The sequence below is a fragment of the Cynocephalus volans genome, chromosome 2, assembly GCF_027409185.1.
Source record: "Cynocephalus volans isolate mCynVol1 chromosome 2, mCynVol1.pri, whole genome shotgun sequence".
Classification (NCBI taxonomy): Eukaryota; Metazoa; Chordata; class Mammalia; order Dermoptera; family Cynocephalidae; genus Cynocephalus; species Cynocephalus volans.
Window position 1 is genome coordinate 149,844,348 of NC_084461.1, and position 27,860 is coordinate 149,872,207.

The 27,860-nt window shown below is 43.7% G+C and overlaps 1 protein-coding gene across 1 annotated transcript in view; it reads right to left on the bottom strand.

Annotated features, from left to right (window-relative positions):
* The window catches only part of SLIT3 (slit guidance ligand 3), a 597,642-nt gene that overhangs the window by 192,998 nt on the left and 376,784 nt on the right, over window positions 1-27,860 (bottom strand). Inside the window, exon 5 of the mRNA XM_063085643.1 lies at window positions 5,697-5,768. Within this exon, the coding sequence (XP_062941713.1) occupies window positions 5,697-5,768 (72 nt within the window). The remainder of the gene's footprint in view (window positions 1-5,696; window positions 5,769-27,860) is intronic.

Below are 27,860 nucleotides of genomic sequence, written 5' to 3' on the forward strand. Positions count from 1 at the left end.
ATACTGGTTTTTGTCTTTTTCATATTATGCTTTGCTGGATCGTGATTTGTCATCTCTCTTTTTTTCCAATTCATTTCTTTTTGTCCTATCTCTATGTCTTTCTGATTATGATTTCTTTTTCGTTCTCTCCTTCTCTCTTCTTTCTCATGGTGTCTTTGTCCAGCACCTAGCACAGGGTTTGCATACAGTAGGCATTTAATACAGGTCTTTCTACAGATCAGTTTCTTTCTCCAGATCAGTCTGTCCATCTAACTGCCTGTTTCTCTTTGAATATAAATATAGCCCTTCTCACCTTTCCAGACAGGTAGCGGAGAGTGGGACAAGCCCATAAAACCAGCTCTAGTAACTGCATGGAGTGGCACCCGCAGCTAAGTATTTTCTCTCTCTTCTCTGAAGAAGCAGGAAGCAATTAGGGGCTTCCTTCTGCTATTTGGGGTGGGGGGTAGGGTGCCGAGTTCCTTCATTACGAGCATTATGCTAGTGGCTCCCCAGTTCTACAGGGTTCAGACACTCCCTGCATCCTTTCTCTTGGCTCTGATAAAAGTTGCACGCTTGCCTACTTGTTTAGGTGGATAGGGCCTTCACCCTCTGGCAGCCTCTTTGGTTATTCATTCTTCCTATTGCTGGCATGGCTGCATGGGGAGGAATCTGGGTACACGGAAGTGTCTATGGATGAGTATGGAAGAGTCCAAAAGATGGTTGGGTATGTTACTAATGGTAGGCTTGGCAGGAAGGGGTAGGCTTAATTTTGTCTGCTGACTTTTACCAAATTACATGCACTGATGGAAACAATTTTATCATCTGGAAAATGGGGGTATCACTGTCTCTTCCTTCTTGAAAGGGAATGTGAGGATAAGCGAAAAAAATTCACAGCAAACTACACAATTATTTTTTAGAAAATAGATAGTCCTCGATGTTCTCTTTTTAATAAAGGATATGGTGTCTTAGATATGTCCAGTTGGTTGTCATTTCACATATCATTTAGTTTGAAGCCTGATACTCTGACCATTTTTCTTCTACTCCTATTTTCCTTAAGGTAATAGTAGAATAGTGTTATATTTCCTGAGTTCACACACTGTGATGGAGAAGGCATTGGGGGCTAGGCGGTGGTTCTCCAACAGACTGATGACAGGGACGTTCATCTCTAAATTTAAAATTTGCTATTCATCATTCACAAGGTAGACAATCTTCTGTGCGTAATTGAGGTCTGGTAGTAGGAGGAGTGTTTCCTTAACAGGTTTCATCCAAACTGAATTTCTGCAAAGTGTCTCCTATTTTCCATGTGCTGATGCATATTTAAATGTACAACTTCGTTATCACCTGTGCCCAGATGCTTCCCCCCATGAACTTGCTCTTCAGCTCTGGTCCTATACATCCAATTACTGCATGACATTTTTTCTCAGGGCTCTAAGATTATTTAGTCTAACTCCCTCTTAGTAAAAACAAGGAAGCTAAGACCCCAGGACGTCGTGTTGCTTTACCAAAGTCCTTCAACCAGCAGGAACAGGACAGGATGTCAGAGTCACCAATTTCCTGACACAGAGAAGATGCTCTGTCCACAAGGCCCGTGAAAGACTGGACATCACTTCACACCCAGCATGTTTACAACCCAGCTCATGATCTCCCAAACCTGGCTCTTCCTCCTGACTTTTCGTTTTCTATGAAGTGGAAGCTCTAAGAAGGCAGAGCTCACAGATCTATACACCTTACTCTCTGCTGTTTCCTCCAGAACCGGCAGTTAATACGAGCTCAAGAAGTATTTTGAGGGATGCATAGAGAAATGACCATGAGGATCTGCCATCATTCTCTCTAGTGTCTGAACTTGGAACTCATCATTTTTCATCTCTTTTCCCCAGCCTCTAATAACTCATTGGTTGTTGACTTTGTCTCCACTGGCTGCTGGCTCTGGACTCCTTCACTTCTGATCGTGCTTTCCCAAGCACAAGCCTGATCCCTCACGTAGGACTATAGTCTCATCTCCTGCCCCTGACTTTTCCTCCTTCCACCTCCTCCTGTTCTCGATTCCTCTTCCACAATGAATGTCATTGTGACCTGTCCCTGGTCAGGTCCACATTCTCAGTGACTGCATCTAAGGCCCATATGCCTTGCAGGCAAGGCTCTCCACCTTCCGGCCTCCACTTCTCTTTCTAACCCAAAAACCTACTATTCTTCCTCATAATCCCTCCACTCCCACGACATGTGTCCGCTTATGTTCCCTGAAACACCCCTTATACAATTTTGCCTCCACACGTTGCAGGCACTATCTGCCTCTTTTACTCTGTGAATTCCAATCATCATTTGGGCCCAGCTTTAGTCTTTATTGTCTTAACAACAACAAAGGAATACAACAGCAACAGTAGCTAGAACTTTCCAAATACCTTCCATGTGTCAAGCACAGGACAACATTATTCAAATGCATTATTTTATTAACCTTCCCAGAAACCTTAGGAGGTAAGTCCGATTGAGACAAAGTAAGGCTAGGCCTGTGAACCAAACTGATTCCATTTTCCTTGCAGAGGACACTTTGTTACTTTTCCACTCCTCAGTCATGAGACAACCTCAGGGCACATGATTACCCCATGACCCATCCTGATAAAATAAACTGAGATATAGGGGAACAGACATTCACTGAGTTGCAAAACCCCTCCCCAAGGCCTGTTTCCCATAATTGTAAAAATTAAGTTACAGATTAACCTTAAGAACCCTTCAGGAATTCCCACATGCTCAAAAAACTTCAAGGTGACCGCTACAATGACCTTCCTGGGGTGATGATAATGAACACCACCACCATCTTGGACCTACTGAGTAGGCACAAGGACCAAAGCCCTAAATGAGCATGCACCCATGATGCAACCAAGAAGAACAGAATGGATCTCCTCCAGAGGTGCAGAATGATGATACTGGCCTGCACCCCTTAACCCATCTCCTTATAAAAGACTCTGAACAGCTCCCCTGTGGGAGCTAGCTTTCCTGTAGCTAACCCCCTTATACATAAGTCTATCCCCTCTTTTAATAAAGCATTGCTTGATTTACTGCTGGGAGCATTGTTCATTTCTATGACTCTGGGACCCAGAACCTAATTCAGTAACACAATTATTATCCTGATTTTACGGTGGTGAAAACCTAGGCTTGGAAGTGTCAAGTAATGTACCTAAGGTCACAGACTCAGTACCTAGAACAGATGGAATTCATACATAATTCTATCAGATTGCCAAAACCATGTTTCTAATCTCTGGGCTACATTGCCTAAAGCTGTGTTTCTTCTCTGAGCTCTGACACTATTCGTAGCCACTTATCTGCCAACTTTCACGTTGATTGGTTTTTTACTAAACAGCCTCTTATATGTACATGTTTCTTGTCCCTAGTTACACTGTTAGCCACAGGAGAACATGAATTCTACTTCTGGGGCTTTATAGGTTCCACCTGACAAGTGCGTGCTGACTGCACCGATTAGAAGTGTATTTAATCCCCCTTGAGTTTTTTGTTTAATTCATCCTTTAGGGGTTGAGTTTAGTCCCCTCCCTTCTTCCTCCAGCACCACAGGCTGGTACTGGGTATAAACAAAAGAGAAGATGATCGTGGCTAAGCTTAGGCTCCTGAGTAATATGTAATGTGTGACCTAGAGAAGGTAGGCCTGACAGGAATCGTTGGAGTGATTTAGGACTCTGGGTTTGCAGCAGCCCGATCCTTTTAACTCCTGAGGCCTTTGCATGGTTAGAAATACTACAAGGAAAAACAAAAAAAAATCCCAAGAAACCCCAGCAACTATTGAGAACCATTGTGGGATTTAATTACTTTTTTGAAAATTAAAGATGTAGTTGGTAATTACACAGCCCTGCTTACACATCACTACAGTATTTTTTTTGTTTGTTTGTTAACTGATTAATTCAAAATTAGTGCCATGAGATGCAACAGATATATCACTTTCTATACGTAAAATGTTCATTTTGGGCTCAATGCACAGGAAGCTGGTTGACCTTGAGTTAGTCCCTGCCCTTCTCTGGACCTCCATTTTCTCATGCCCTGACATCCTGGGCTGCTAATAACACAGTCTGTTGGTTTCAGTTCATGTGCACTGTCCTGAGTTCCTGGAATTCAAGAAAGAGATGCTAGGAAAGCACTCTGAAATGTTAAAAGTGCCAGCTTAGGGTGAGAGAGTATCCCTAACTGTTTATTTAGTGGTTGTGAAGGTTGGGTTTTCCAGTATCTCATTTTCTCAGGGAGTTAGAAAGTGATTTCTTGCATGATGCCTGCAAAGGAACTCATCTTCTCCCAGGCTGGGGCTGCTCCACCCCACCCTCTTGCTCCTGGGCAAACACTCCCAGAGGGAGCAGCTGGCAGCCCTCTTGGCCCTGAGCCCTTACAAAGTCCTCTCTGCCTCCCTGTTCCCTCCAACCCCAGAGACTCCCCTGCCCTCTTGTGTGTCTTGCATGTTAAACACCAAAAGCTTTCTGATGAGGCCTCTGCCACAGGGGAGGTAGATAACCTGCATCTGGAAGCCATCAGCAGCTTCCCTTTGGTATGCCAGTAAAAGAAAACCCCTGCATTTGTTACAGAGAAAAGTGACAAGTTAAAGCAGTTAAAAAGAAAAAAAAAAAAAGCCTCCTTCAAGACATTTCAAATTGAAATTGAGGCTGTGGAGGAAGAGACTGGTGGGCAGAAGAGCTTGCTCAGCCAAGACAGCCCTTCTTCTGTGCCCCTCTCCCAAAACGTGCTGAACCCACGGGCACAGCTGTTTGAGGAGAAAATTCAGAAGGCACACTCTTCCTGAGCAAATACTGGCAGCCAGGTAGGAGATAAATCAAGGTTATCTGGCAAGTTCAACAGCATAGTGATGGAACAGTTCTGCCTCTTGACTGTGCTGATGGCTGCAGGAATCTCCGTGTGAGAAAACTGCATAGAACCTCCCCCTCCACCCCAACACACAAATGAGTACACGTGAAACTGAAGTATGAAGCCTATGGTCTGTGGACTGTACCATTGTCAGTTATCTGGTGCTGATATCGTACTATAGTTAGGTAAGATGTTACCATTGGGGGAAACTGGTACACAGACTGTCTACTACTTTTTGAAACTTTCTGTGAATCAATAATTATTTCAGAATAAAAAGTAAAAAACAAACAAAAACCACCTAGTGCGGTGGAAGTGTATCTGGCTATGTCTCCCCAAGGCCCTGGGACACAAGTCCTAATGCTCTCATAGGAGATGATGATTCTATTAAGAACAATGAGATCTTCATCATTATCATCCTCATTGTCATTATCAAGGCTCCAATTTATTGAACACTTACTGTGTACAAGGCACTAAGGTTTTTTTTTAAAAACATTTTCTGCACACAACCCGCCCCTCCCCGCCATCCCAACTATCACCCCTATTTTACAGAAGATGATAATGATGTTGGGAAAAGCAGACCCGTGCCAAAGCCACAGAACTACCACTGTGGGGCCAGGCTCTGACCCAGGTCTGGGGCTCCAATGCTCATACTTGGGAATGAATAACTAGGGAAGAACAGGGCTCTGGGAAGCTGGTGTGGCATCCGACACATGTTCTCTGGAAGCCACTCAAGTACGGCCCTCAGTCTCGTTTCTGAAAGGTGCCTGTACCCCTCTCCTGTCCCATACTTCACCCACTCCACCCTCTGGCCGGAGAGCCTGAGTTAGCCACATCTGCAGCAAAGCAACAAAAACAGCACTTACAGGTTCTTCACATCGGTGATGCCGCGGAATGCCTTCCTGGGGATCCCCTGGATCTGGTTTTCGCTCAGATCTCTAAACAAGAACAGAAGAGGCACACAACGTTAAAGACCAAGACCCGGCTTTATCTGCCTCTCATTATGATAACAAAAACCCTCTGCAGTCAGACCGTTTGGGGGACTGTTTAGTCTCAGGCCCCAGGCTGCTACAGGCATTCACATTGTTCCTCAAGTGATGGCCTTTGCTGAAATGGTTACCAGGCAAGGAGCAGCTCGCCGCCAGGGCGGGCTCTGTGGGTGGTCTTGCACCTCCAGGCCACGAGCCAAGTCGCTGGGTTATTTGTTGCACACACTGCACCCAACTCTCTGTTTTGTCACCTCCGGGAGACAACCCTTTGCCCCCCTCCCTCAAGGCGTCCCTCCCCCACTGCAGGGTCAACACCATTCAATCTCCCATCTCTCAAGGCTATGCTTTGCTTCTTAGGACGCTCTGCTTTTGTCATCTGGGATTGGAACAGAGCCTGGCCATTCTGATTTTCTGATGCGGGATGACTACTTCAGCTTATTCTAGAGTCCCAGAGACCCCTGGAGGTTCCCTCGATCTTCTTAGTGACAGGCCTGATACTTTCAAATTTCATTTCCACCAACCCATCTAAAATTGGGGTCCCACTGGCATCTCATCTAGCATTGAGTGGCACTAGCACATTGCTTTGAGGGAGGTAAGGGATAGAGTGTCAGGTCCCCCAGCTGGCTCAAACCCAAGTCTTATCCCAGTGTTTAAGCATCCCCCAAACCTCAATTTCCTTTCCTAAGAACGACATGGGCTTTTTTGTTTTGTTTTCTGGTTTTAGTTTTTGCTAGACCAAACACATGTACTTGTTTCTATTCAGTCCTCAAGTCTGCTTGGGTCTCAGTGGGTAATCATTTTGGAAAGACCCATCAGGCCAGCAAAGTGGCCCTGAAACACACTCATGCCCTGCCTCCACCTCGTTCTGCACAGACATGGGCTCCAGAAGCATCTCCGAGGAGCATGGCCTGGCCTGGGGGGCTGGTGGATGCAGAGATGGGGGCTAAGGGCACAGTCATTCTTAAAAGAACACCCAGAAAAACCCTCATATATTAAGGTAAAGAAATTTGCTACTCAGACATAACCACTGCTACCAATTAGGAGTAATATATATATATATATATATAGGTTTCACCAATCTGACCTCATAATATACAGTCTGTTATAACCTATTTTTTTGCCTACTATATTGAGATCATCTGTCCATGTCATTAACAGTACAACAATGCCAACATTTTAATGGCTGTATATCATCCAATTGTATGACGGCTATATGATCCCAAATTGTTGGGTGGGCATTTATTTATTTATTTCCCATTTGAAGAAATGCAAGGATGAATTTCCCTGCCCATGCATTTTGGGGACCCTCGTCCAGTTGTTTCCTTCGTACAAGGTCTTATAAGGTGAACTTGCTGGTCACAGCGTAAATGTACTTGCTGAGTAGCCCTACAGACAGATTGTACTCTCCGATGGACATTCCCATGCTGATTTTCCAAGGACACTTAATCAAAAGCTCTAGATGATTTCAAAAATATTTGGAACTAGAGGTCAGACAACCATCCTCCCCTAAATCCTGGGCCGTCTAAGTGAACATCTTGCAAGGCAGCAGGAGGGAAAATAGAAAGCAGAAGAGAGGAGTCCACTTTTCTGCTCTCACCTGCTGAGATAAGCCACTTTGGGATTGTCTGGGGGCCACTCTGAGGCCCCAAAGCAAGTCACAGAGTCGGGTTAGGGGACAGGTGTGAGTACTAGTGGCGTCTAGGGCTGTATCTCAGATCCAGTGTCCATTGTCTGCAGCTGATGTAAGTACATTTAGATGCACAATGAGCCCCATCCCAGGCTCCCCTGATTCAATGAGCAGAGCTCCAGCCTGGAGTCGGGCGCTGAACAAAGCCCACAGTGACAGCAGAGGTCAAGCAGTGTCACCAAGGCCACTCGGCTGCTCTCCATCAGCCTCTGGAGAAGGGGGCCCTGTCCTGTCATCCGACTAATGCAATTTCCACCAGGCATCTGGGCTGCCCCAAGGCTCTGCCAGCCACAAAAAGCCCAGTTTTTTCTGCCAAGGGAAGGCTGGTCTTCAGGCCACCAAGCCCTTGCCCACTACCCTCCCAGGCTTGGCTGCTGGCCACTCGGGGAGGATGAGCTCCTGCCACAGTTCTGGCAAATGGCTGATGATCAAAACTGGGGCCAGGGGGAGCAAACATGAGAGAGGCTTAGAACTGTCAGCTTTAACCGTGGCTGCAAGCTGAAGAAGGAACATATTCCAGTAATGTATTAGCCTTGTTTGAATAGAAGGTATCCCAAAACATACTGGAAGGAACAGTAATCAAACAAAGGTTCTCGTTTGTGACACAGTGGGATGAAGAGAGGAGAGCAAAATATGAGCAACAAAATTCTGGCAGTGTCACAGAGGCAATTCTGTGCTTGGGTGGGGCAGCCACTTCTGTCTCTGTTCACTCTTTTCCTGCTGTAGATATATATATCCAGCCTTTCTCCTACTTTAAGGAGCCCAGTTTAACGCACAGCTTTCTTTCCACCTCCCTGTCTTTGCTTTTCTCATGCTCCAACTGAGCAAAACAGTAGATTGTAGGGAATTTATCTGTTCCCCATGACAATCTGCTTGTAAATTTTATTAATTTTATTTTCCATTGAGCTTCTCTTTTTCCAGCTAACAATACCGCTGCCATCCATCTGCAGGATTGTATATTGATTTCATAAATACCTCCAGTGGGCTGACAAACTGACAGTTTTAATGGTGTTACTGATGGGGCGTGGAGGAGGGTTCAGGGCTGGGTGCTTCATTTTCGGTAACTGTCCCTTCACAATTATCTCGGGGCCTTTGTGAGGGTTACTAATAGTGTGTTTATCTCAGCGTGATGCCAGAGCATGGAGCTATTGTTAAGTACTATCCTTGAGAGAGACAAGAGCCACCATTTTCCACTGACACTTAAATAAAAATAACAAAAGCTATCGGTAATGCCCGAGAGCCTAATTCTGGCCAATTTCTTGTTGGGGTTTTAGTGTCTCACCCTTTAGGAGGGAAGTAGTTCAGGGTGAGGAGGGTAGAAATGCTCAGAAGTAACCAAGAAAGAATTTTTTTTTTTTTAACATTAAAAGAAAAGTACTAGGTTGGAGTAGGGGGAGAGGGTAGGAGCTGTGCTTTGTTTTCTGGGGAAATAAAGGATGATGGCTGGTGGAAAAGGCTGTCTTGGTTGGGAAGTGGGGCTAGGGATCAAGATGCCTTTTTAAATAATGAGGGCTCAAAGAAAAAGAGAACCGCATTAGCTAAAGTGCATTTTCCAGCTTCCGGAAAATGATTAACCGACTGATTATTCCATCCAAAAACACAAGACCAAAGAGGACTTATTAAGGAGACAGTAAGTCAAACAGGAGTTGGCAAGAACCAATATATCCCCTTTCCAGTCAACCCTCCCCCACTTTTTAATTTACTAAAATGCTTTGGACACAGATTAACTTTCTTCGTGAATTTATTATTGCTTCATCTACCTTGAAACGGGAACTGCAGACACTTTGATAAATGGATTGAAAGGTTGTCTAGTTCCAGTGGAGCTTTTGAAATGCTTCCTGGGGCTCTCCCTGCAATGTCAGGCAGGCTTTGTTCTCAGAGGAACAGTGAGTGACAGTCCTCACTTTCCCCCCTACCCCTGCAAGACAAGGAGCAGGAAAATGTTCTCCTCTCTGCTCTGGTGGAGACGATGCACTTGTCTTGGTCACATTCGTGCTACCATGAAGTCCTGTCTGTTAAATGGCAGTTTGTGGGGGATCTGCTTTTACATGTCAATCCAAAATTATTCCAAAGCTACAAAATGGGACTTGGAAGCTCCCCTAAACTTAAGGATTTCTTATTTCTGAAGTGGGTGGAGCTACTTATGAGCTAGGTGGTCATGCAAGTACTAAGATGCTCTGTGCCTCAGTTTCCCCATCTTTACAGTGGGGCTATTAACTTTACCTCATTGGTTAACTGTGAGATTAAAATGAGTTGTTACATGTGAAGCACTTCACACAGCATCTGGAACACTGTAAGCATTCAGTGAATGGCTGTATTTACTTCTTGACATTTCCCCCCATTTAGTCCTGGATTTACATTGCTGAAATGTCCTTTATCAACACTCCCTGGTCAAATGTTTTACTCTGCAAAGAATAAAACACATAAATGTTACTAGTGCTCTTTCCATAAAATCTGAGGGAAGGACTAAAGTTTCCCTCGTCTATCATCTAGACCGGAGTATCCATATTTGATTCTAGATTCTTTTGGATGAAACAGGAGAGCTGGATTCAGAAAAAAGCTCTGTCTTATGTTGGGTTCTCTCAGAAGCAGACACTGAGCCAAAGACTCAGGGGTTAAGTGATTGGTTAAGGAAATGCTCCCAGAAGAGACCAGTAAGGGACGCAAGCAGGATAGAGAAGGGGAATAAAGTAGAATCAGGTTAAGTCTCGGCCTTAGTCCAATACCATGGGGAGCTCCTGTTTCCAAGCAGGGGAGCTGGCTCTTTGTAGCCCTGCATCAGTCTTTGGGTAGAAACCACTCATCAGCAATGCAAATTCCCAGGCCATGCCTGCCTTCCATTACTCTGGGTGAGGTGATTCTAGCAAAACAAGGACAGATTGCTGAAGAGGTTGCCAACTATGAGACTTTAGCAGCAAAGTCTAAAGAAACAGGAGATGGGCACCAGTACCAGTAAAGGGGACCCAAGGAGATCCAACTCAAAGCATTCGTAAGAGAGCTTCTAGAACAGTTCTGCTGAATCAGGAAGTCCTTAGCAGAGTAAAACATCACTCTCGAAAGATAGCACATCCAGGACCAAGGATCAAGAAGCCACACAGGAAGCTAATTGACTGAAGAAACAGAACAACACAGTCTTGTATCCAATGAGGTTTATACTTTGTCTGCCTCCCCAAACACCTCTTCTAAGACCAATCATGGTGCCTTTTCAGTAACATTAAGAAAAAAAAAAAATCCATCAACTCTTGATTAGTCACACTAAAATAGGGGATGATCTAGAAAGCATTTATATTTGGAACTATATTGTATTTGGGATCAGGGTGGTAGATTATCACTCTGATTCTCCTCGGCCTGAGTATATATATTAAAATCACACTTTCATGTTCTCTGCCTAGTAGGAGGAAATCTGCACAATTCATTGGTGCATTTGGTATCAATCAATACTCATTTAGGGATTTAAAAATTTCTGACAGATAATCCACAAACTGAGAGTTTTTTGGATTCTCAATACTACCATCCTATAAAAAGCTAAACCCTTTTCCCCTCACCCCCAAAACCCAATTCCTAATATATAGTAACCCTGTCACTCATCACTCTGCTCCAGGAGCTAAAGGGAAAGATATTGTTTTGCTCACCTTATTTTATACAGCAGGAGGGACAGACAGGAAGGAAAAATTGTTCCCTGGGGATTTAACAATGTGGACTTCAGGGAGGATTTATCTTAATAGGTACATCTCTTCTACAGGCAATTTATCTTAATAAGCAAGATTACATGTTTGCAGTTGGGTCACTGTCAAAATCAAATGAGCACCAAGCATATGTCCCAGCTAAGAAGCCCTGGCACCTCCAGCTGGGTGTCTCGTCAATGGCAACCTTTGTCCAAGGGAGATTAGCATGGAGTAACAGAATCATCTCCTGAAAGAATCGCCACCTATCTCAAGGATCCAGAGAATCAAAGTATCAATGGGGGACAAAAAAGCCCCAATTATTTCCCACTGCTCAGGTTGTTTCTGAATATTTCACCATAGCAGGAGTTTGCATTGCTTTCTTTCTTGATGTTAAAAAACTACTGAATGAAAGACAGCAATAAGAGTTCCTTCTGTTCTGCCTTCTCTGACAAGCTCAATAGAAAAGTCCTAGCTATAACATTCAGATGTTTAATATTAGCAGATTGAGTGTCAGCTCAGATTCTTATTTTCCTCAACAAAAATGCGTTGAGCGCCTACTATTTGTACACTATGTCAGGAGTTAAGATACAGAAGTGAACAGAACCAAGTTTCTGTCCTCTCGGAGCTTACATTCTTGTTTACCCCAGATACAAAGAAATAGATCCCTTTACCTATACAACTTTAAAATAAACACCTAGATATCCTAAAAAGTAAGAGCAGCAGTTTTTCTGTTTCAACAAGAAGAAAGCCTATATGTAAACTCACACTGCGGATTGCTCCCAACCACTGAGCAAAAGATATTATAATTGTTTTACTCAGAGTCCAAAATTTTTTCAGTTTTTAGGCAGGAAAACAAAAAGATGTCAATCTGAATCATTAGGACTTGCAGGAATGCAGGCTTGTTTCATTGGGTACTTTGGTTTTGTCTTTCAAAATGGACAGTTTGAGAAAAATCAGGACAGTATGATGCTGTTATTAAGAGTTGGCACGGGACAGGGTATTTGTTCTCACAGTAGGGTTCACGGTCCATCTGATCAAAATTTACTGATGATGCTTTGAAAAAATACAGGTTCCTGTTAATTTTTTAAAATTTAGGTATGAGAATGGTATTGTGGTTATGTTTCCTTTCATTTATGGCTTTATCTTTGAGAGATACATACTGAAATAATTAAGGATGAAATGATGTTTAGGTTTTGCTTCAAAATAATACAGAAGAGATGGAAGTGGGAAGAGATATAGATGAAACAAGATTAATCTACTTGATACTTACTAGAGCTAGGTCATGAGCTCAAAGGAAGTTAATTTACCATCTGTGCTTTACTTTTAAATATGTGTGGAATTTTCCGTAATGAAAATTCGTGCAGATTCCTGGGACCCATTCCTGAACTATTGAACCAGAAACTCTGAGAATGGGCTCAGAGTCTAAATTTTGAACAAGTTTGAGGACCATGGGCAGAATGATTAGTGCATCAGATTAGGTGTTAAGTTCATATCCCATTTCTGCTATTTAACATGCCAAGTATCTTCAAGAGCATCAGTTCAATTTTCTGGGCCTCAATTTGTACTTATGTAAAATTGGGATAGGCATCACAGATAATGGACAAGCAAGTTCTTTCTAAACCCCAATGCAGTGCAGGTATATAAATGCAAATTACTATCTCTATTTTACTAGCATGAAGTTAACAAATACAGAATCCTAATACCTTAAATGTTTAAGTATGATTTTAGGGAAAATCTTGGGTCCAAGATGCAAAGACCTCCTGTATCTCAGGTGTGAGACTGCTGATGTTGGACAAAAGGCCTATGGGATAGAGTCCCAGGGGAAGCTTGAGGTGGAAATTGACAACATCTAGTCTGTATTTTAGAAAGCCACTCAGGGTCCAGTTGGGAGGCTGACCTAGAAGGTATAAAAGTCCACTGATGGTTACATCCTCCACTGGGATCCCAGAGATATGGCAGAAGATAACGAAACACTTTGCCCTTGGACTCTCCCAAACCTGCAGGAAGACTGGTTGCTGGGATTAGGAGGTTCCTGGTAGAGCATCACAGATAAGTGATTCCTTAGATTTTCTAAGGGGGGGCAATCTGGGAGAGAAATCATGGGAGGGCAGGTGAGGAGCAGGACTGAGCAGCCAGGCTGAGATACTGATCTGGAGCCATGACCGAAGACGAAGGCCTAAGGTTCAAGCACAACGGAGCTAAGATGCTTGTTTCCAGGGAGCTTTCTAACCGAAAGGAAATAAGAAGGAGGCTGTTAGACTGCAGGGTGATACAAAAGGCTGCCAGTGGAGTTAGAGTTAATGGTTCGCTCTATGATTAGTTAACAATGTGGGGACCCCTTTTGTCTCTTTATGGGTAGATGTTCTAAAGATTGCAAACCCAAATGCTGCAGGGTTACGCAAGTAAAGCGAATGAGTAAGTCAGGCTGAGTGTGGGCAATGGAAGAAATTGGGAGGTGAGCTGGGGGAATGCAGGGCCTGTCTAAATTAATTTCCCCAAAATCAAAACCAAATAGCTCTCTGCGCTGGCCAACAGGACACTTCAGTTCTGGGTTGAATTTGACCTGCAGGCTCAGGTTTGGAACTGGTGAGGTCACAGAGGCTGTCACCCCTCCAGGGGGGATCTGCTAATTCTAGAACAGCACTGCCCCACAGAAATAACATGAGCCACAGATACAATTAAAAATTTTCCATTAGCCATATTAAGAACAGTAAAAAAAAAAATGTTGAAATTAATTTTAATAAAGTATTGTATTTAACCCACTATATCCAAAATATTACCATTTCAACATGTAACCAATATAAAAATATATTAATAAGATGTATTACATTCTTTTTTTTTTTTTTCATATCCAATTTTGGAAACCTGATGTGTATTATACACATATCTCAATTTGGACTGGCCACATTCCAAGTGCTCAATACCCACACATGGCTACTTCCTACTGTTTATTGGACAGTGTGATTCTAGAATTAGAACCGAGAGGTGGGAGCTAGATGCTGTAGCTATGTGGACTCTCATCAACAAGAGAAGGAAAAAGTCTTTAGATGTTGGAGCCAATCTAAAGGAGCACAATGCAGGACGGCTTGTGGGGTTTGGGAATACCAATAGGAAATGTGGAGGGGAGCCAGTCAAGGTCGAAACTCCTATATCCAGAGAAGCAAGCCATGGCTTGAAATATTCCAGTCATTCAGCTATCCCTCCTCTGAGCAGAGAACGTCCTTCCAGCCAGAGGATTTAATCTGGGTTTTTCTAAACTACCACCCTTCCAGGGCTGGCAGGGTTAACCAATGCTTCCAGTCCAAACAGAAGCTTTCTTCATTTAAATATCACATGCAACTCCAGCTAAGGCGCTTTGTATTCTCAAAACAGCATTATAATTGACTGATCATCTCCAGCAAATGGTACAGAAGCTGAGCTTCTCAACAGCTCACTAATCCCTGGGATTATCACAATTTAGCGACAAGGCAGTGACATTAGATGGGATTGGGGAGTGCTCATTATCGGCCCAATTATGCCTTCTGTTCTGGTCCAGGCTTCCCTGTGTCACTAAGTGGTCCAGGAAACAGGAGGATCCAACCACAGGCATCTGACTCCAGAGTCTATGCATGTATCACCACACAACTGTGAGTTTGGGGTCTTCACATTCTGTTCAGAAATCTGATGCTGAAAACTATCTGATTGTAAGATCTAATTATTCACCTGAGATAGTTCCCTGCCAATTTTTAGGCCCAATGGGATGTTTTGGTTTAATTTATCAGCCTTGGCTGGGGAGGGCATTCACCTGGTGTTTTCGTTTTTTTCTTTGTTTGAAGCTATGTCTGCCCAGTGGAGTTTGGGAAGGGGAGCCCATTTCTGTGCAATCCACCCTCCTGTGAGGCAGACATACTCTTACCTGCCCCCTCCTTCCCCTGTGTCCCTCTCCCTTGGCAGCCATCTGAGGCTTTCATCCCTAATTTGATTGTCGTAGCTGACACTGTCAATCTGAAATCCAGTAGCATGTCTAATGCTGGCTGGACAAGAGGAAGGCCGGGGGAGAGGAGGAGGAGGTAAATTCATCTCGAGAAGTAGCTTTATGTAAATCGATCCTTTGGCCCCATAGCTGGAGCCAGGCACTTGCTGATTAATTGGAGAAGTGTCCTTGTTCTCCCATCTTCTTTAGAGAGATGGCCTAAATTGAGCCCTCTCTTCATCACAAAGACATTGCCATGCCAAAAAGCTTTTGCAATTAGGAGATGAAACCTTGTGAGAGAGGAGGAGGTGGCAGGAGGCAGGGGGAGAATTTACGGAATTGTTCTGAAATGAAGTGTGTGTATTTGGCCTGCTTCATGATTAATTAATTGCTGACCTGGGCTTCCTCACTGGCCTCCCAGTCTGTGGCCTGATAGCCTAGGTTCAGAGGCATAATATCCCATAGGTGAAGATCTACTTATGTGATAATTAGCTAAAATTAAAGGGATGGGGAGTATGCCTCTAATATGTTTTTCTTGTGGATTCCAAATTTATACTCTCAGTTACCACTTAGGTCCGTTTCTGTTAGTATCAGGAAGGAGGTGGGGGGGGGGCGGGTGAGTCTGTGATTGATTCAACCCTGTTTTCATGTCCTCTGAACTTTTCCTGAAGAAGCTAAAGCAGAATGGCAAATCCTCCACCAGTGTGGTCCTCTTCACACAGTAACTGACCCTGGGCCATGTTCAGCTTGGCTTTACCAAAAGGCTAAGGGCAAATTAGCCACCTGGGCACAGGAAGAAGTGAGTTTGATTCTGAAAAGGTTGTTTGTTGCTATACCTACGTGCCTACTGGTCGTCGAGCTTGTAAGGTAATGTAGTCTTTTCTGCTGGCTCCCTCATGAAATTATCAGCTTCATGTGGGCAGGAGCTTTTGCTGAGCAAAATGCATAGCTTAAAATGAGGCATAGCTTAAAAAGTATTTGTTGAATGGATAAAAAAAATAAGTGAAAATGATTTTATGCCATTGCCTGGTTCATGGATGATCAAGAATAAATCTCAAGTATGAGACTCTTTTTTTTACTTTTCCAAGTCTAGTTTGTCCCTTTGGCTTCTAAAGAGCTTTTGCCATCTCCCTCTACCCTTCTATCTCTACCTCCCTGGTGGTGTATCAGGCTTGAGAACTAATGCCATTAGAATAGGCTTGTGTTCTAAGGAGCCACAAGAAAGCCTTCAACTGAGAAAGGTTTAGTGAGCTAAGCTGAAGTGGGAAGGTAGGCTAAGTAGACAGATCATTCAGTTTTTCTGAATAGAGTGCAAACCTGGCCTGAAAGTGTACAATTGATTTAGAAAATGAATTCAGTCTGGGAAAGGGCTGTGTGTCCGACAATGTTTAATGTCCGAGAACAAGCCCCCCTTTTCTGAATGCTGGCACTAGGATGATATAGATAACAAAACTTCTCTCTATACTAGTCTCTTCTCCTGAAACTAAGATAAGATAGATAATGAAACTTTGGGTACAGAAAGAGATACTTTTAGCATTAACCTACAGGAGATGTTAGAAGGGGATGATTGGCAGTGAGAAAGTTCTGATTATCTTTGGGATAATCTACACTGTGATCTGACTCCTCCTTGCCAAACTGTCTGAGGATGAGCAGAAAGAAAACTGGGGGTGGGAGTCGGGGGAGGAGGTGGGGAGAAGAGAGGAAGTCCAGAGGGCTAAGGGACTGGAGTTTGGGAGATGCTGAAGCCATTTCCTAATTCCTACCCCACTGCAACCTTAAATATCCCACTTGATCATGAGGAAAGGATTGTTTGAACACTGCTCTGGATCCCCGTATGCCTAACTATAATCCTATTTGCGTTGTGGACTGAACAACTCCTCCCTTCTGTAAGGGATATAGCATTGCGGTTACTCTTAGGAGCTCAATTGTGTTTTACTGAAGAAATGTGCACATGCTGGGACAGGGTGGGGAGGGACTGAGCCATGGGCTACAGCTGCCCAGAGGCAGGATTTGGAATGCAGGGCTACAGCTCAAGGAAATGTAGCTTGTACATGCCTGTTCTTCTTTGTAACTTTTCAGAACCCCATTAAACAAGTGAAACCTCAATGGTGAAGGTGAGATGCTATCCTGGGGCCATCTGCCGATAAAATCAATGCGGCTTCAGAAAGGCTCAAAATTATCTTCTACCGAAGCAGGAAAGCAATTCAGCAAGTGCCGAGCACCCTGCGTTGCAAGACCGGCTCCTCAAAGCCCAGCGTCGGATGAAGCATATAGCACCGTAAGCCATTAAGCTATGTTAATACTATAGAACGGCACTTCTCATCCTGACCCCCTGCACTATTTACTGTTCCATTCAGAGCAATTACAGTTACTGCTAATAACTCACACCTGTGGATGTCCTGGTATTGACGAAAAGAGAATAGATGCTGTTCTCTTGCTTATTTCTGTAAAAATGGATACAGTTCAAAAGATTTATACCAAGTTTGAAGTTAACACTAATATTTAATCCCAGATCTTCTTCTGGCCATTTAGCTTGGAAGGTCTAGACAAGGTAGAACCCAGTGAACTGCAAAGATGCAATTAATTAGTGACGAATGTGAGACTGCTGCCACTGGTCTCATGCCAAACACAATAAACTCCTTTGTCCCCGGCAAAGAGGAAAGGATCTCCATGGTAGGAGGCAGGGGGCAGAGAGGAGGGGTAAAGGGGGCACTTCTTCTGAAACACCTCCCTTGTCTCTCTCAGACTTGTCACCGACTACAGCCTGATCCCTACATTTCCTGGTAATTCAACTCTTTTCCTTTCATGCCTGACTCCAGAAGTCCTGCATATGGCCAAGACCCCAGGAGTAGTAGTGAAAGCATGGTTCAGGAGCCTGGAAGACCTCGGTGTGAACTCCAGCTTTGCCACTTGCTAGGTGTGTGACCTTGTGTGAGTAGATTACCCTGTCCAAACCTCAGTTTCCTCATCTGTAAAATGGGGACCATGAAAATACTTACGTCAGGGATTATTATGAAATGGATAATGAATTTAGAGCTCGTTGCATATTACCTGGCTTGTAATAAGCACTTAATTAATACTAATGATTATCAGCATTTGCATCTGTTCAAGTCAGTATTTAAACACTATGAGTAGAAGACAAGAAAATCTCTGACTCCTTGCCCCGGGGAATATTACATAGGAACTCTAAAACTGTAAGCAGGAACTTTAGGTCAAGTTTAACATGAAAGAAAGCAGTCACTGGGTTGCACTCAGCCTGTTGTGCCTCAAGCTTCCTTGGGTACTGCAGGGAGACCCTAGCTCATGTAATCTACCACAAACTTGCAAGGGTGGAGAGGGTGTGTAGCAAAGATGGGAATATAGGTTAAAGCTGCCTAGTTCCCTGTAAACCCCCTGGGAAGCTGGCTGGGAAATGGTTGTGGAGCAGTTGTTGTGCAAGGGAGAAGTGGGCAGGAGCCTCCCTCAAAGAGGAGGGGAAAGAAGGGGAGCCCAGGAGGACACCTGGGAGGACAGCTCTAAGTTCACCCCCCCAGGCAGGGTTGAGACCTGGAAACGGCCTCGACCCGAACACGGATCTGGGCTGAGAGCAGAATGTTGGTCCAGCAGCCTCTGCACAGACTCAGGGCAAGGCAAAGTAGCCTTCCAAAGGAAGCTGGGGATGTGTGTGAACTTCCGAGGGGTCCAGAGCCATGCAGTCAGCAGTGATAAGAGGACAGGCTGAGTGAGATCAATCAAGGTGGGAAGGCACTATTAAAGCAAATTTTTTGGCTGTCATTACTGTCTTTTGAGAAGATAATCCTCACTACTTTGTTAAAACTGCCTTGGGACTTAGATTTTGATGAAGGGTCATTATTACTAGGGTGACTACAATGTACCTAGGAAGTTAGGCACTGTGGGTCAAAGATAAGAAAATGAGAAGACACAGTCTGTAGGAGAGGACAAAGGGAGACAGTGAATATGATGTCACCTCTGCAAATGGACCCAGCCCCTCGAGGCAGATGCAGCAGGCTTCTGTCCTCTTCTCTATTGCCAAACCCAGTGGACAGGCTGCTCCAGGAGCGAGGGGATGGAACCAGAAAGAGTGCAGGTGTGGAGGGCGGAATCTGTGAATGAGTGGTCCCCTTTAAAGATGGATACACAGATAGATGGATATAAAGGCGAGAGAGACATAGGCAGAGAGACACGGCCAGATGTAGAGGGAGAGAGACTGACACAGGGAGACAGAGAGAAGAAAACCAGAGACAACAAAAGAGAAAAAAAGTCAGAGACAGAAACACACACACACACAGACAGTCATTTCACAGAAGAGACCATGAAAGGCAGAGATACACAGAGAAAGAGACACAGATGTGAGACAGAGAAAAAAAAGATGGAGACAGGTGTACCCACACATGAAAGAAGAGAGACACAGAAAGAGACGAGTGGAGAGAATAAGAGACAGAAAAAAGCCAAGAGGAAAAGAAGCAGGCAGAAGCCAGGGAGGGTTTGTGAGGCTGATGGACAGAAATTCCCCTCCCAAAGATCTTAGTGTTTGAGCTTTCCCAGGATGAGGGGACCAAGGACAGGAGGGGAGTCCAACGATCTTCTTTGTAGGCTGCTCTGGGAACAAGGAAGGCTATCCTCCATGTCTGGACCCTGCACCGTGCTCAGGCCTCCATCCCCCAGCCCCACCTTGTCCTCCAAGATAACCCCCGACTCTCGTCAGGAGGGGAGCTACCCAGAACACGGGGGTGTCTGCTGGGGCTCCCCGTAAGCTCCCATCTCCAGCAGCTGGAATCTTTCCTGCCTTCCTCAGCTCCGGAAGACAGACACTAGATTTTTGGCAGAGAAAACTTGTGGGTTTCAAACTTTTTACATTACAAAGCGAGTTTTTAAAAGCTCCATAAAATTTCAAGGCACATACTTAATGTTCAAATGGCAGAATATATCGATTCCTGCCCATCCTTTAGTATCTTAAGTTTACCCAGAGGACCGTTTTATTTAATTAACTTGGTGCTTTATTAATATAAATATTCTCCTATTGATCATAAGAGGGCCTGACAGGCACTCAAGCTGCGTATACATCACCTTCCCTCCGAGCAGCGCCACTTACAGAAGTAGCTGGCTGGGGATCAAGGAGAGTGGCAGAAAGTGGTCTCCTGGGATGTCAGGCGCAGATGAATCTATAGCATTTTTATTGAGGGAGACTTTTTTTTTTTAAAGATCCAGCTCCTCGCTTCTCTTAAAGCAGAAAGCATACGGAAATGAGATATGAAAATGGTCTTGGCTTACACATATCAATTAAGCATGTCGATACCTTAATTAAATCGCTCAACGAATGACATTTATACCAATGAATATGTTTTATAGTTATAATAGCTTTTTTGGCCACTGTCCAAAATGTCAAATAAATTGTGAAAAGGGTATTTAAAAAAGACATAATTGACATTCTGAACTGAAGCTGGTTTTTTTTCTTTCTTCCTTCCTTTCTTTCCCCCTCATTCATGTGATTTTGGAGAATGTATATAAAGTAATGGGCCTTATAATGGCTTGGCTTTGTAAGAATCTTTTTATCCTTCAATTCTAATCCTTCTTATTAACTTTTCTAAGTCTCACACCATTGAACCTGCAAATGCCCTCCCTTTCTTTCGGTCCTTGGAGCTTGCTTTTTAATAACCTGCAACTAGAACTCCCTGGTGCACCCATAGAAAGGAAAGACACAGCCTCTGCCCAAACAAAACCCCAAACAAAACAGGGCATAAGGCTAAAAGGCATTACTTGAGAAGCCTATTACCATAACATCAAAACATCTGGGTAAAAGTACTCTTAATCTTTTATGCAAAAGCCAGGCTAAAAGCAAATTTTCTTTAATGAAATGATATGGCAAAGAAAGTAAAGATTCTTGCTTCTCTCTTCTTCTTCTACTCTTTTTCTCTCTGAGCTTTTCTAAATCATTTCTTAATTAGTTTCTGTATATAACCATAGTCTATTTCCCTAAGAATACAAAGCCAGGAGAAGAACTTCTAGACAGGGAACTTAAAAACACAAAAAGTGAAGATGAAATTGTTAAGTGATGCTGGGCATTTGCACTAGCATTGTGGATTTCTCCCAGTAAGTCAGAGACAGAATGAGCAAAGCCGTGAGTGTGGCCACGTAGGTTCAGAGTTGTTATCTAAAGCTGTGATTGCAAAAAAAGAAAATGAAAGAAATGAGTATACAATTTTTTTAGGGCATTCACGCAAAATACATACGTGTATTTCAAGTCTTCGTTAAATACTCAAGTCCTAAAACCTCAGCCAGACCCTTGGGTGGAACATTGCCCAAACATGGGGTGACAGGAGGCAGGAAATGGGTTCCCCTTGGGTCCCCAAGCTCTGGCCTGTGTTAGTGGCCTCTCACCCTTTCACAGCTAACATCCTCTCCCCCAAGTTCCTGAGGAAGGATGGCTCCATTCAGAGGCCCCCGAGAGAAGCTGGAATCTCCATCCTCGACCCTAGGACCCAGGCAGTCTTTCCAGTTTGACTCCCTTTTGTGACATGATCTGGCCAAGATTAGGAGAAAGGACCAAATACCCCAGTTGTTATTGGATCCTATTCAAAATGAAGCATCTTTGCTCACAACCCATCGTGTTCAACAAATTTTCAAGCTAAAAGATACAACCTTCTTGGTTTACAGATGGGAAAACCAATGCTCCAGAAGTGAAAGGACTTGCCTCAAGTCACACAGCCTGGAACAACAACACAGGCCCCGACTCTATGTGGAAGGCACCTATCCTCTCCACATATTGCTTATGTTTTATATAAAGAAGGCAGGACACGTGGGAGGTCTGAATGTAGCAGCTGTCATTTCTCGGGCAGCCAGGGTGCACCTGGCTGATCTGGTTTACCAGCTTTAGCCTCCCTCTTAGGCTGCCTGTTTGCAACGTGCCCTGCACTGTGTGAATAAACAGCCCTCCTAATGTCCTGCCTGCATTTAAAATGGATAGTCTTTCTAGATCCAGCCACCCTTCCATTCATCCATCCAACATGCATTTATTGAACACTTACTCTATGCCAGGTGTGGCATTAGTCACAGAGGACAGGTGGTGAACATTGTATCTTTTTGTTCATGGAGCTTATAGAATTGTAGCAAAGACAGACATAAGCAAATAATTGTACAGATGAGCATTTATCGTTTTAAGTGCTATAGAGAAGTACAAGATGCTCGCACGAAGGGAGCATGTGTAATAGGAGAGCTCAATCCATGCTAGGCAGCCAGAAGTGAAGCTCAAATGGAGACATGAAGGAGGAACAGGAATTATGTGAGGCAAGAGTGTGTGTTACTGGGGGGACGGTGCAGGGGTTCTCAAAGTATGGTCTCTAGACCAGCAGTATTAGTATCATCAGGGAACTTGTTAGAAATGGATATGCTCAGATCGTATCCCAGATTTACTAAAATAGATGCTCTGGGGGTGGGGAATAGCCACTTGTGTTTTAAATAAACCCTCCGAGCAATGTTGTGCACACCAACGTCGAAAGCCACTGGCATAAGGCATGCTGGGCAGAGGGGAGAGTGTGGTGAGGACTCTGAGGTGCAGGAGCAGGTGGCATGCATGCCTTTGAGGAGCAGACGAAGGCAAGTGTGGTTAGCACAGGGCATGGGGGGCTGCCGAGCCAGAGCAGGGGAGTGGCTGAGGTGAGGCTGGTTGGGAAGACAGGAGGTGATGGGCGGATGGGGTCTTGTTTGGATATGATCCGAGGACAAGGAGGAACTATGGAAGTGTTTTAAACAGGGGAGAGCACAATTCTTCACTGAACGCCAATGAGAATCTCTAAACCAGCACCACTAAACAGCAGACCAACAGGCACAGGTTGTATATTTGATTTGAAAAGCCAATTAAAAAATAACTGACATTTCAACTAATTCTCAGTTACATGGATATGTTCACTTCAAAAAACCACAGACCATCACTCTCGCACTATACGCCCCTTCCTCATTCAGTGCTTGGCAGTGAGGAATAAGCCCTGAGTCTCCACACACAGGCAGATGAACAAAGAATTCAAAAGCAGCCGGGCTGCCTGGGGGAGTGAACCTGGTGCCCGGGAAGCCTAAAGTTCCTGCATCAGCATGTTTTGCCTAGCAGGGCTTTACTTATTTTGTCATTTTCTGATGAGTTATAAACCCATCGGCACCTCAGCATTTTGTTAGAGGACGGAGCTGGGTCCCATTCTCTAGATCTGAGGCCTGAGGTTTTTGCCACATAATTTCAAGGTCACAGAAAGCCAGGGCAGCCCCCTAAATCACTGGTTCTTTGTTGTAGCTGCCCAGGCAAAAGGAGAGAACTTGTGGGGCAAGGAATGATGTGGGAGTAGGAGGGTCTTGGGAGCGGTCCCTCTGCTGAGCGTGGATGGCTGGAGCATGTGCCCGTTCTCGAGGTCCCCGCCCATTCTGTTCCTCTCTTCTCCTCTCTGTCGTTGTCCCTGACCCCAACTCTATTATCCACCCCTCTCTACTCTGCATAAATATAGGAGAATCATGGTGGTTCCTTCTAGTATCCAGCTCAGTGGTTTTTAAACTATCACACAAATGCAGATCTGTTGTGTCTGAGTGTTTCCACAGAACGCTGATGTACAGAATAGATCAAATACAGCTTCTCTGATTGAAATGGGGATACCAGGTGGGGTGATAGGGAAGCCTGGCTTGGTTGAACCACCAATAACCTAGGGCAGTTTGACACATTTTGAACATGACCAACTCCTTCTATTTATTAACGAGGGAGCCGTGGCACAGAGGTAAGTGCCTTGTATGAGACACTCGGCAAAGTGGGAACTGAAGCCACGGTCCTTGCATCCTTACATCTAGCGCTCTACTCACTCTCACTAGGTTTCCAGAAGCACAGAAATAAATGTGTATGGTAGGGAGGCTGCACTCAAGGAGGACTCAATGTTTTGCTTTGTCTGCACTTGCTACCGTAACTGGCTTGGAGTTTACACATTCTGGATCAGAAAGACACATTTTATATCCTGCCTGCTAAGTTCGCTTGGGTAAAAGGGGACTAGTGAGAAGCAAAACCCTAACTAGCCTAATTGTCACTCCTGATAATCAGTATTGGGGTATTCACAGCAGCGAATCAGAGCTCCCATCAGAGAGGAAGTTACAAAACCAGTGGACCAGACCACTGGTTTCTGGGGGTGGGCAGTTCCTCTGTGTCATAGTGGGTGCCCTGGGCTGGCACATATATTCTGGATAGTCCTAGGGTTCCTAAGTGTTACAATCTCACAGCCTTCTTTAAAAAGATGAGCATTTCCAAAGCCTGTTCCCTGATAGAGGTGCATTCATAAAGCACCATGAGATATGCAAATCATGGCTTAGGTAGGTCTGCACCCACATTCAGAGAGGTGCATATGAGGAGCACCTACCATGTCCTCATTTCAATTTCAAAAACATTACCAGCCCAGTACTACTGCTCTGATTTTACATCTAAAGACACTACAATTCAAATACAAGGGAACTTGCCCAAAGGCACAGAGCATAGAGGCACTGGGATTGGACACGTCTGTCTGCCTCCAGAACCTTGTCCTCCCCTTGCTGAACCACAACATTTAGTCAGAGGAGCCTGGCTTATTGCACTTGTCCTGCATTCCACCCCTCCCACTATCCATGGGCAAAGAGACGATGTCTAGACTTTTTGACCTTGGAAAGAAGATGATGATGTCTGCCTGGTTTAATACTGCCAATTATTCTGCAGTTACATAGTATTTTATCTCAACTCATTTTATGTATTGGGGTCAGGCTAAAGATTTAGCATTACTGAGGTGCTGGGGTACAACAGCACTTGAAGAGGTAGTCTCTTTTGGGAAGATTTTAACTGATGTCCCATGTTCATGTAGCATAAACTCATGCATCAAAGTTAGTTTCTTCCAAGTAAGCTCTTGGTGGAGGAAGTGAGCATGAGGAAGCGAGGCACAAAGAGGAAGTGAGAGCTAAAGAAATACGAGGATCCTATGAGGGGTCTGCTGGAGCTCCAGAAACAGCAAGCCCTGAACCCTGATGATCGGCACGTCCTAAAATTTCCACCCCACATCCCTTAGAGTCTGCAGAAATAGGGTTGGCAGTATGTTTTCTCATAGTGAAAATATTACATTCCCCTCATCACCTTTCCCGTCTATTTTAATGTTCAAGAAAGGAAAAAAAGAATGAAAAAAACAAATCTTAACACACCATACCATGCTATTATACTTAAAAATATAGAAAGGATTAAAACTGCCAGACCACATTAAAACTAATGACGGGTTTGGAACGACCCTTTATTGCCTTGGTGTTGCCCATTGTCTCTTGCAATGAAGAAACATCACAGGCAATTTATTGGGAGTTCTCAAGTGAATTGCCTTTGCTGAGAAGAGCACATTTAGCATTTGGTGATTCATACATGGGAAACATCATTGCTCTGAAAAAGAGTTTAGAATAAGTGAGATTTAGAGCCCAGGGGATAAAGAACCTGAGAATTTAAGTTTAATTAAAAAAAAAAATAGCATGCATTCATTATGTGTCTTATGGATTTGGAAGAAAGTGCATCAGAAAAGTTCTGTCTAGATCTCAAATAGTTACAGTGGTTACCTCTACATGGAGGAGTGAGCTTGGGAAAAGAGGGTTTCAGGGGAAACTTCTACATTTTTTTTCAAAATAGAGGAAAAAATGTATGACCAAAAACATGCACTTTGTAACTCTAGATATTTCTGTATTTCAAATCATTTTTATAATAAAGTATTCATAGGTTATTTGTGTGTACTTGAAAGGTAAAATTACAGAGAGTGATTGCATGTTGCAGCTCCCTTTATCCTTGGGAACAAGATAGGGAGTTTTTATACATTCTCACCAAGTATTTTCAATCTCTGTGCTCAAGTGGCCGATGGCAGGCTTTCTGCTTTGCCAAGACCTGTGCCTGTGTAGAACCACAGCTGTTGGTCCTAGGGAAAGGAAGATCGTTAGGAAAGGTACAAATGTACCTACCTCCTCCCCAGTTAAAGGACCTTTCTTTCTTATTTCCTTCAACACCTGTATGCATGCCGAGGCAGCCTTCTTCTTTTGAAAGTTATTTTTCTATTATAAAGTTGTCCTTAACATTTTGTTAACCCGAGGCAAGTTATTCAGCAGTGGTAAAGTATGATCATGTCTATGCCAAGCAAAGGCCAGGAAGGTAGTGTGTGAAAATATGAAGTACCATCAATAGTGAGTTCTGAGTTTATGGAAAAATAAGTGACTTTTCTTTTCTTTTTTTTGATGATTGGTCTTTGTCCAATTTTGCTTCAATGATTGTGTATTATATGTATAATAAAGAAAGTTATTATTTCCTTAAAGAAATACACATAATATAATGACGTTTTGGAAAATATAGGAAGATAGAAGGAATTACCCATAATTTTTTCATTCAAAATAACCACTGTAAAAATTTTGCTTATTTCTTTCAGTCTTTCTTCTATGGATAAGTTGTGTGAATGTACTTATATATGCATACATATACACGTGTGTGTGTGTGTGTGTGTGTGTGTGTGTGTGTGTGTGTGTGTGTGTGTGTGTAGAGGGAGGTTTCATTTTATATTCTTTTTTCATCTAACATTACATTACAAACGAGTGACTGTACATAGGGGTGGCAAGCAAACTTTTCATTGTATACCCTTTTGAATCTTTTGAATTTTGAATCATTTGAATTTATTGCCTATTTTAAAATAGTTTAAAACATAATCCCATATTGTAGGAAGCATCTTCCATGCTATTGCATTTTGTATATTCATCTCTTTAAGTGGTTGTATTATATTCCTTACAAACATCCCAGAAGGGACAGTGGCCATGTCTGATGCACAGGAGGGGTGGACAAATCACCCGGGTCCTCCTGACCTTCTCACACCCTTGCCCAATTTCTCCTCCTAATCTGTCCGAATAGCATGCGCTCCACGGCTCAGTCTGCAGAGGGCTGAGGGCAGGTTTCCAGCAGAGATGATGTCAGCCTATGGGAATGAATCCTGATGTCAGGAAGGATGAGTGGCGGAGGAGGACGGGAGACACTGAAGAGCCTGAATTAATAGTGTCTCCAATTCCCAGACCTTTCATGGACTGCACTGCTAAACTGAGAAGAGACACGGTGCTCTGGATTGATTGTTTTTAGGTGGCTCCATGGACTTCATCTTGCTCTCATGACAAGGGACTTTGGAACATCTATAATCAGGGTAACAAAGTGTGCAAGGAAACAGGGCAAAAATCTCTACTAAATAAATGAGTGAATGAATGAATGAATGAATGAATGAATAAATAAATAAATAAATAAAAGGATTCTGAAGATCAGCAAACATGGCTTATTACACATCTTCCTCATCCTGCAAAAATATTAAAAAGCAGACTAGATAACAAAGTTTGCTGCAATTCTTCCAACCTTCATTACTCTATATTAAATATTAAGAATGGTAAAGGTGTTCAACCTCTATTTCAACTGAATATGTTTCCCACGTAAGACCTACAGAGGAATGGCAGACATTTCTCATGGAGAGGCACACACCTTATAAGCCTGGTGCAAGAGGGTCCTCAAAGATGCTCGTAACACCTACCTATCCCCTACTGTGATTTGCGACTTTCCTTACAGTTGTGAAGATGTCATGAAACCACATCAGGATACCCATCCAGGCTTCTTGCCTTTTCTCTGCAAACCCATATCAGACACACAGACCCCTGTTCTCTGGTCACACATCCACCACATCTGTGTGGATATGTGAGTCAACAGCAGGTAA